Below are 10,628 nucleotides of genomic sequence, written 5' to 3'. Positions count from 1 at the left end.
GCTGCCTTGACGAGCCACAGGGGCCTGTTGACTACAACTCCCGGAATCCGCAGCGTACCGTGCTTAAGTCCTTTCCTCTACATTTTCCGCGGTTATCCTGCGGGTCAGTCAACAAGACTACAACTCCCATGAGGCTTAGCATGGCCGATTAAGGGTTCAGGGAAACAATGAGAAGTGTCCTTTGTGTCTCCACGGGTGAGGAGTGACAGTGTGAGCGGTAGCATTTCGTGTCTTTTAGGCGATAACCCGAAGGAGTTTGAAGGATCCCTAGAACAGACAGAAGTTAAGGTCCGGCGAGGCGGAACGGAAGCACCTGGTGGGAGGGAGGAGGAGCCGGAAGTTGAGGCGGGGAGGGGGCGGGGGCGGGGAGGTGGAGGGAAAAGCAAGCCAGGAGGTTCTGCGGCCGCTTCTAGTAGTTTCCAGGCGCTGCCGGGCGGCTGGGTCCGCGCGGTCCTGAGGCTGTGGCTGTGGCTGCTCGGGAGCTGGTGGCCGCGCGACCGGAGAGCCGATGGCCAAGTGGGGTGAGGGCGACCCACGCTGGATCGTGGAGCAGCGGGCGGACGCCACCAACGTCAACAACTGGCACTGGTGAGGGCCAGCGGGCCAGGCCGCGGGAGCGCTCCGGCCGAGCCAGGGTTGCAGGGTCCCTGGAACCTCGGCCGGGACAAAGCTGGGGCCGAGGCAGCCTTTCTTGCCCGGAGATGGGTGTGGGTCCTTCCTGTTAACAGGGGTCCGTAGTCCCAGGTCCTTCCACCCTCCGGCCTCCGTTTCATTGGCGGGGGAGGCGGGGGGACGACAAGGAGGGCTGCGCCCCAGACGAGGGGTTTCAGATATGAGAACGAACCCCTTGGCTGCTGCATTCAGCCTGAGCGGGGAGATGCTTCCCACTCGTGGCCGCAGGAGTCAGTGAGACCCAAACCGCCGTGGATTGTGTTGGGAGACTGCAGTGTTAGTCTCGGGAGGGTTGGAATTCCTATTTTCCGGCTTACGGGTGGAATTAAAAGTCAGTCATAGGGGACTGCTGCCTCACTCCAGAAGGCTAAGGTTTAGAACGTGTTCTACCGGTGCCCAGAGCCCAGTGATCCTGAAGGCGTCGTGGCCTGTCACCCGGAACTATTAAGTTAGTTGTATTGTAGCTCCAGGGACTGCCCCTGGTTGCCGGGCAATCATGGTTTATAACCCAACCACTCTTAACAGTCTGCGGTCCTTCATGAAATCCTCTACAAGTAATGTCTTATCTTTTGAGTCCAGTGAACTTTGTTCATACTGTCTTTACTGTATTTTTACTTTGTTGCAGCTCTTTTTACTGTTGTTTTCTCTACTAGTTAGAAAATGGGGAGGTAGATAGTTTTTCTTCTCTATATCTCAGCCTGCCTCCTTTCCTCTTAACACAGAGTGTTTGACTTAATTTTTGTTTTTGAAGTGCTGGACTTACATTGTTTTCATGGCCATTTAGAGGGCATAGAATGTGTAGAGCCTTTATAGCATAGCCTGAATTTGACAGGTCAAAACACTGTGCTAATGAGATCAAGATTATTGGTTTATTCGTTTATGGACCTTTTAGCTCAATACTGCATTCTGTTGGCCCCGTTGTGTGCTCCTGACTTCAGCAAGATGTGCACAGTTTTCCACTTGGTCAGACGGGGGCGCCACGTTAAAGCGTCTAATGCTGACCCCAGCACCATCATGCTGAGAAAGGAAAGCAGAATTTTCCATTTAGTTTGAAACCACTCTATTACAGCAGTTGTCGTTATTGACATATGGGACTCCTGGTCTTCCTTTTAGGAGTCCCATACTGTCAATAAGGAGTAACACGTTTGTGGACATACTGGAGTGGGGCTGAGGGTTTTGTGTTCTTTTCCAGCCTCCTTTAGCCTTGGATGCTCTTGCATAAAGCGAGCAGTTGTATCCTTCATTTGGCTGCTGGTCCATAGCTTTGTTTCTGTTTTGCAGGACAGAGAGAGATGCTTCAAATTGGTCCACAGATAAGCTGAAAACACTGTTCCTGGCAGTGCGTGTGCAAAATGAGGAAGGCAAGTGCGAGGTGACGGAAGTGAATAAGCTTGATGGAGAGGCATCTATTAACAATCGCAAAGGCAAACTTATCTTCTTTTATGAGTGGAGTATCAAACTAAACTGGACAGGTAAGTCTATGCTTGGCTTTCAGGACAGAGGTTAACCGCGTTTTGATTGACCTGTTCAGGAGCCGGGGAGAACAGTTTTTGAGAGGTTATGAACTTTTTCAAGGGAGATAATGCTGTTTTGGAGTCCTATTGAAAACAGTATTGGATGCTGAAATTCTTCTGCCACTGTGGGACACTATTAATGGGTTTCCTCTATCAGAGCCTCACAAGTCCCCAGTGATGAAGCAGCTGAGCTGCTGAATCTTTGGACCTGGTCTGTGTTGGGACATACAATGTGACATTTCTCAGACTAGCTATTTCTGCCTCTTGGATGATTTTAAAGTGGGGAGCGGGAGTTTTTTGGTTTTCTTTCTTTTTTTTAAATTTTTTTTAACTCTCTCCAGTGTGACCCTAACAGTTCAGAGTGCTGTGGTAATGAAGCTTGCATGTGATTATAACTTGGGTCAGTTTTATTCTCTAGCTTAATGTCCCTTTTGTGAAGATATTAACATAGAATTGGGCCCATGGTTAGATGGTCCTGACTGTTGGGAGGCTGAATTTTAAAAGACAGTAAAGTTAAAAGGGTACATGTATGGGGCAAAGCATGAAATAAATTTTTGTTTCAATAAACATTTCTCAAGTGAATGTTAATAAAGAGGGGAAATGTATTTATCGTCTTTTTTTGTTTTTTAAACTACTAAAGCACAGCAGTCTGGAAGGAACCTTAGGTATCATCTTGCCCAGTCTCCTTTTTATAGATTGAGAAACTGGGACCTAGAGAAGTAAAGATAAATAAGTGTTTTGTGAGTTAACTTTGAAATACAGTTAGTTCTGCTATAACATGACACATGTGTTTCTAAAAATCACCACACTATGCAGAATCTCTCAACAAAAACCACAGGGCTTGTAGGGAAGATGGGGTTAGGGACGTGACACTATACTCAAAAGTTTTATCAGTGATTTTCTTTAAATTTAGGAATGTAAAAATTGATGGCACAGTTTACACATGTTAAATCATAATACATAAATAACATGATAAATATGATGCGTTACCTTGACAAAGACCTGAAGTTTGCTTGTGAAAGTCGGCGTCAGAAGCCTTGAGGCATGTGGGTTATTGTGAGGTGGTGGAAGGGGAGTCACCTGAGATGAGAAGGAGCATTATAACACCACTAGTGGATGGCGTGGCTCCTAACACACAGTGAACTGAAGTCACTGGCAGACAGATGTTTGAGATGTGTATTTCGCGTATTCCTATACAGCTCCATTCAGCTGGGTTTGGGTTTCTTTGGGCTCACCTAGTGTTTCTCAAGGATGAAATCACGTATAAGCAAACATGAAATTCATGTTATGATCAAATCGTCCCTTAATATATCAATAGTATTGGAACAAATTTGTATTTTCCAGACAAGCGTTCTAGCAGAGCTGTCTGTATTGACTATCAACCAAGTCCTCCTTAGCAGAGTTCATGCTGGTGCCAAATTCACATGATTCTTGGTCCCACACTGTAATAGCACAGCCTCAAGAAATCTGATGGGGAAGGACATTTCAGGGTGGGGGGCAGTGGCTGCATCTGGCATGGCATTCTCTCAGAATAAAGAAGGTCAGATCAGTTGTGCAAAAGAAGCGTAAGCAGAATAGTGGTTAGCACTCCAGAGCAGAAGAGGAGGAGAGAAGAGAAGGAGACTGATAACATTGCATTACTTTTGACAGGTACCTCTAAGTCTGGGGTGCAGTACAAGGGCCATGTGGAGATCCCCAATTTGTCTGATGAAAATAGCGTGGATGAAGTGGAGGTTTGTGCTTTCTGTTTCCTCATCTGTCTGAGTCTTCCACATCCTCTTATTCTCAGATGAGAAAAATGACCTGTCATTCAACATGACAGGCCAGGCTTGGCCCCAGCATTCAGAACCCCAGTCTGCAGATGATTCTCTGGGTCTTTGGTGCCATCGGGAGCTCCCAGAGCAGCCTGTGCTTATTTAATTACTTTGCTTTAGTGAGTAGTGTGGGTTCTAACATTAGCCACCTTTGTCTTGGCAGAGAGACCTCGAGAAGCAGCACTCATGGGGATTGTACAAAAACCTCAACCCTCATTTCCTTTGGAAATGTTAGCAGTTATCTGATTGCTCAGCACTGACATTCCACAATGTGGGTGCCTCTCAAGTTATTTACCACCTACTTCTGGTCTTTCACTCAGATTAGTGTGAGCCTTGCCAAGGATGAGCCTGACACAAATCTCGTGGGCTTAATGAAGGAAGAAGGGGTGAAACTTCTAAGAGAAGCAATGGGAATTTACATCAGCACCCTCAAAACAGGTATCCCTTGAGTACTTGCGAGTGCCTTGAGAAGATAGTTTTCCACCAATCAGATGCTAATTAAGGGGCTTGACAGGTCTTTCTTTGGCAAATGGATAAAAATTTGGGGGGAGGAGGCTTATTTCATTTAAAATCAGTCTATAAACCTTAAGTAAGGGAAAGATCTAGAGACATGTTGTCTAATGTGTCGGCTGTTGAGCACTTGAAAGGTGGCCAGTCCAAATTGAAATGTGCTGCGAGTACAAAAAACGCTATGGATTTTGAAGACTTAGTATTTAAAAGAAAAGTAAAATGTCTCAATAATTTTTTGATACTGATAACATATTGAAATGGTAGTTAGGATATATTAGGTTAAGTATATCGTTAAAATTAATTTCACCTGTTTGTTGTAATGCTTTAGTGTGGCTACTAGAAAATTTAATATTACATTTGAGGTTGAGATTGTATTTCTGTTAGACTTGCTGATCTAAAGAGTTGGCAGCCCCAGACTCACCACGTGAGCATAGTGTCCTGCACCATTTTTGATGCTCATTCTCCAGGGACATTCAGAGGGTTATGTGAATAGTAGTCAGCTCAGCTGTCCCCTAGAATTCCAGTTCTGCCAGTGTGTTCTGATCTTGGTGTCAGAGTACAGATGATCATCAGAGGGAACCGGTATAGAGGTGGAAACCTTTTTTGGTGGGAACCAGTGCTCTGATGCCATAACTGGTTGTGGCTGTCCTACAGAGGCAAGGCAGAGTGGAGAAAGGGGACTAAATTGCAGCCGTGGGTATCTTGGCACACTCTTGAAGTCTTTGGAAGTGCCACTGCGCTCATTGGCTGCCATCCACAGTAGACCTCACGTACGCTTAACGAGTCGTGATGCTTCTAATTGAGTCGGGTTTAAAATAATCCCAGTGAACATACTGTGTTCTGTAGCATACACTCAGATACCTGTCTGGCATAGATCAAAGTTAAAGACACTAAAGTGGATTACTCTTCCCTCCCTTGTCGTGACCTCCATCTGAGTTAAGATGGCCATGTTTGTCAAACTACAATGAAACCCTGAGTCTCAGCTACTAAGAAATAACTTCCAAGAGCTGGGATTTTATCTTTTCAGAGTTCACACAGGGTATGATCTTGCCTACAATGAATGGAGAGTCAGTAGACCCAGCCGGGCAGCCAGCACTGAAAACTGAGGAGCACAAGGTAACCGGTGTCCCCATGTGCTGGGGCGGGAGGCTGTCTGGAAAGGGAGTTAAGGCACTGCCTCCTTCATAAGTCTCTATATCAGCTCTTTCTCTCCCACCCTAACCTCTGAGCCAGAGCTGGTGCTTTGTAGAGAGTCCACAGAGTGTCTGTCTCCCCATCTTTAACCTGGTGTTTATTCATTTATAACAGACCCCTTAGAGCAAATGGAAGCCATCAGGGACTTCAGAGTCCGACTGTTGCGTTTAACCCCAGTGAGGAGGTTATGAACGCAGGGTGGTCTTCACCTATATGCATCTTAAGTATTATGTCTACATTTCATACTTTGATACTAAAGGTGTCATCAAGGTATCAGGGGTTACTTAGATCACTAACTTCACCTAACAGGAGACTGATCGATTTCGCTGCATTTGCAGGGTGAGCAAATATTTTTTCTGGAGATGGAACTTGTGTGGTTTGGGTTCAGCACTTGGTTTTCAGCCCTGTTGCCCTCTTGTCAGCACACTGAAGGATATTCTGGGGGTGCTGCTTCCAGCTATTTAAGCATAGAAATTCTGCTTGAGAATCACGTGGGGCTCTTCAGAAGTACCTTATGATTTGGTGTGCCCTTCAGCAATGGGCTTTTAAATGAGTGTCACTCTTCTTTCACCTAGAGTGGCATTGAGGATTTTCTGGGAAAGTTCTCCTTCTGACTGAAGTGCCCATGCACATAAATTTCCTCTAACTCTCTGGAATAATTAGCCTTGGAGGTGAAAAAGTTTGTGAGAATGAATAGCAGGGCTATCCCTGAAGCCCTGTTAATTGAGGTTTCACCATTACTCTAAACTGACAATTTCACTGCCACTTCCACAGGCTAAGTCTGCTCCTTCAAAAACCCAGGCAAGACCTGTTGGTGTCAAAATCCCCACTTGTAAGATCACCCTTAGAGAAACCTTCCTGACATCACCAGAGGAGCTCTATAGAGTTTTTACCACTCAGGAGGTAAGTATAGTCTTGTCCTTCCAGCTCCTGGCATCTGCCGTCCCGAGTGACTGGAGTTGTGGGCACATCCCCGCTTTGTGTGGAGGAAGTGCTGAGTGGAACCGTGAAGCTTTCCTTGTACACTCAGAGGCAAAGGGAAAACACTTTTGTTCAACCCACTCATCAAAGTGGATTCATCATCTTTTTTCTCTTTTATGCTAGTTTTGGGTCATGTAAGTGGGAACCACTGGAATCATTCTTGTTAGAAAAGTAAATGGATTCGAAATAATGGCATCCTAGGTTCAGAAAGAGTTACTTGAGTCGAAGCCTGGTCTCTAGTGGAACAGAAAAGAGCCTAAACCTGGTTCTTGGGTAGAGTAGTGTCTTTGGAAGTGAGAGCTGAGGCATACAGGTGTCAGCTGGCATTTCTCCTGGGTCCCACTGAGAGCCATGCATCTTCTTACCTCCTTTTGCTCTGCAGCTTGTTCAGGCCTTTACCCATGCTCCTGCAATGTTAGAAGCAGACAAAGGTGGCAAGTTTCACCTGGTAGATGGCAATGTCTCTGGAGAATTCACTGATCTGGTGAGTACGTGCTTGCCAGGATATAGCTTTTGTCTGGTCAGAAGAATAACATTTCCTCCTTTTCTTTTTCAGCTCTGTAGATAAAATTTAAGGCTGTAATCTCTTTGGTTAGTAAAACCTCATTTTGTTTTTCAAAAGAATGCTACAATTGAATTCTCTTGCTTTCATATAAATTTTTCTTTAGTGGGGTAAAATTGCTTCTTCCTGGAAAAATCAAACATGGAAGAGAGGTTAGATACATTGGTGGCTTACGGCTCTCCGTTTGTGGCACTGAGATTTCACGTGGGCACAGGTGACTGGACCCAACTTAGGAGTAAGAGGAGAGGCTGTGGCTGATGTCAGTGCAGGAGCTACCAACTCTGGTCCACTTTGTCCTCATCAGTAGTACAGCTGCAGATGATGGGCCCCGTATGAAAGGCAGATGGGTGATGCGTGCTAGGATTGGATACGTTGCAGTCTATAGTATAGGCTGACCTCTTTGATTATTTTAGATCCCTGAGAAACATATTGTGATGAAGTGGAGGTTTAAATCTTGGCCAGAAGGTAAGTAAGCATATGTATTTATTGCCATTGCCCCCAGAACTTTTTCTTTTCCCCTTAGCCTCAGACCCACATGGAAACCCTGGATCTGAAACCTCCTTCTCCTTTGCCTTTCCCCAGGGCACTTTGCCACCATCACCTTGACCTTCATTGACAAGAATGGAGAGACTGAGCTGTGTATGGAAGGCCGAGGCATCCCTGCCCCTGAGGAGGAGAGGACACGGCAGGGCTGGCAGCGGTACTACTTTGAGGGCATCAAACAGACCTTTGGCTACGGCGCACGCTTATTTTAGGAATAGCAGCAGAGGGTACAGCCCGCCGAACACTTCAGTCCAGCCCTCTCCTGACTGGGGCTTGTGACTTACAGGATTGCACCATCCCAACCACTAACTTGGGGCCGGGGCCCCTTCCCTTCATGTATACCTTGGGTTTGTGCATGTTTTCTGCTGGGTGGGAACAGAGGGTGATTTCTCTTTTATGTGTACATACGCTAAATAAACGTAATTTAAAAATCGTGCATGTCTGGAACCTGTGTTGACGGGGTGGCTGGTATTAAGAGTTCCCTTGAAGGTTTTGAACAAAAAAAAAACAACGGAGGGGTTTTATCTCCGTTCTGCATAAGTGTATGTAATTAAGAGGCCTGAAAAGAGCCTGCTTCTCACCAGCAGGCATTCCTGAGCTCATGTCCTTTCATACTGCAGACTGGCAAAACGGGTCTCCTCCCCTCACTGAGGGAAATGTGGGGTGGAGTTTCCCTGGGGTGAACGGTACCAAGAAACTTTATCGCTGGTCCAGGTGGCATCCTGGGCTTCCCACTCTGCATGGCCTCTTATCCTCTTCCAAGAAGAGGTGATCAACCAGGTGCTGGTTTGAGGCGTAGAAAGAGATTCCCCACCCTGTGACCAAGGGGAACTGTAGGCTTTGGGTTTCTGCTCACTGAGCTTCTGTTTATTGAGCGGTTACTATGTACCAGACACTGTACTAAGCAGTTCCCTTACAGTAGCTTATTTAGCCCCCATAATTTAGCCCCTATGAAACAGATACTAGCATTATTTCTGTTTTACAAGAACCTAGTCCTTGGATTTCTTAACGCATATCCCAGACCCTACAACAGATAATTTAGCAGAGTTGGAATTTGGAACAAGGACCATAACCGGCAGAGCCAGTGCTCAAGTCCAAACCACTGTCTACTGCCTCGTCGCGTTCATCCCTGAAAAGAAGCAGCTGCATTTCTAGCATGTTAGGCATCCTTCCTGGAATAGGAAATTCCAGGCCTGTTGTTACTCCCAGAAAGAGGAAGAAACGAATATATATATATATATATATATATATATTTTTTTTTTTTTTTTGAAATGAATATATTTTTAAATACCTGGGTCCATTAAGCAAGTTTACTGAGCACTGACGAAGGGGTTCCAGTGGGGTCCAGATTGCCACGTTGCAGGAAGAGGTAAACTGTACCTTCACAGGGAGGGTCATTTTCCTCGACAAGCCCCGCCCTGGTGACCTCAGTGTGAGTCAGCACCCTCTAATCCAGACACTACCTCCTGCAGTTACAGCTATTTCCTTCATCTGTCCTTGCCTGTTTTATTAGGTGGCAGTGAGGTCTGCAGGCTAATCCAACCAACATGACTTGGCCAAAATGTAATTAAAGTAGGAAATCAGTACTGATCCGGCTAATTTAGACCCCCAGTATCCTCCTTTGGCTTGAATTAATCAACAAGTGCTGGGCTGAACTAATTTGCATCTAGTTCAGCATTATATCTGCTTCCTGGGGCTTCGAACAGATACTTTTTGATAAACTACCTGTGCTCTAGCTTGAATCAAATCAAGGACCCCTTGGGACTTCCCTGGCAGTCCAGTGGTTAAGACTCCGTGCTCCCAATGCAGGGGGCATGGGTTCTATCCCTGGTCAGGGAACTAAGATCCGGCGTGCTGCATGGTGTGGCCAAAATCAACAAAAACAGCAAATCAAGGACCCCTCCTAACACAGAGACCAGTGACAAAAAAGGACCCCTTTCACACCTGGCGGGAGAGTTACCAATTCCAGAATACCTAGGAAAAATCTGAAGTGAAGTTTACAAGTGTCTTAGTAATAACCAAAGCACCAGGCAAAGTTCCTGTTATATGACAGCTCGGTAACATTCATATCCCCAGGACTGATGGCTGTTCCAATTTTCACCACTTCCATTTCACTGATAACATTTTGGTTAGCCATTGGAGCCTAAAAAGCAGAATGACAGAGCTAAAAACAGAACTTTGGACTTGGGTTTGAATTGTAAATGTGTCACTTCCTAACAAATTGGGCAAATTTCCTCATCTGTAAAATGGGTAGTATAATAGGTACCTATAAGAGCATTAGAGATGGATGTAGAAGCTCTGGCCCCCGGTGGCATGTTACCTGCTGAGTTCTGGGCTCCCAAGCCCACACATGTTCCCTTGAGCAGGAATTGATCTTCTGAAAATCTGGTTAATTGGCCAAATTGCAAATCCTAGGCCGAGGGTTCTCCTCAACTAAGAACCTCCTGAGGAGAACCTGTTAAATGCAGGAAAGTGGGCTCCACCCCTAGATACTCTTAGTGGGTGTGAGGTGTGGCCTGTGAGCTTACATTTTAACATCCCAGGTGATATTGATACCAGGGGTGATTTTGAGAAGCACTTCAACATGTTAAGAAAATCTAATTGTAATAGAGGAGCCAAAGAAGCACATCTGGGTCCCTTTTGTGAACAATGAGACCAAGGATCTGAAACATCCTGTCTCCCAAGAGACGAGGGAGGCCAGCAGGATCTGGCAGGTTTGTACTGTTGGTTGTTTTAAACCCTAGTAAGAATTCAATATGACCAGTCTTTTTTTTTTGCGGTACGCGGGCCTCTCACTGTTGTGGCCTCTGCCGCTGCGGAGCACAGGCTCTGGACGCG

The 10,628-nt window shown here is 45.8% G+C and overlaps 1 protein-coding gene across 2 annotated transcripts; it reads left to right on the top strand.

The window, feature by feature from the left end:
* Window positions 1-375: 375 nt before the first annotated feature.
* Window positions 376-8,203, top strand: AHSA1 (activator of HSP90 ATPase activity 1). Of its 2 annotated transcripts, XM_082848654.1 has the most exons (9): window positions 376-588; window positions 1,954-2,144; window positions 3,837-3,919; window positions 4,321-4,438; window positions 5,538-5,626; window positions 6,479-6,607; window positions 7,068-7,169; window positions 7,661-7,712; window positions 7,830-8,203. In XM_082848654.1, the coding sequence occupies exons 1-9, from the start codon at window positions 509-511 to the stop codon at window positions 8,000-8,002; spliced, it is 1,017 nt and encodes a 338-aa protein (XP_082704780.1). In that variant the 5' UTR covers window positions 376-508; the 3' UTR covers window positions 8,003-8,203. The 2 variants fall into 2 exon arrangements, with proteins under 2 accessions (XP_082704780.1, XP_082704781.1); XM_082848655.1 differs by lacking the exon at window positions 7,068-7,169.
* The last annotated feature ends 2,425 nt before the right edge of the window (window positions 8,204-10,628 follow it).

Source organism: Leucopleurus acutus, assembly GCF_964270905.1.
Source record: "Leucopleurus acutus genome assembly, chromosome: 1".
Classification (NCBI taxonomy): domain Eukaryota; kingdom Metazoa; phylum Chordata; class Mammalia; order Artiodactyla; family Delphinidae; genus Leucopleurus; species Leucopleurus acutus.
Note: the sequence above shows the minus strand (reverse complement) of the source record. Positions and strands in the feature narration are given on the sequence as shown.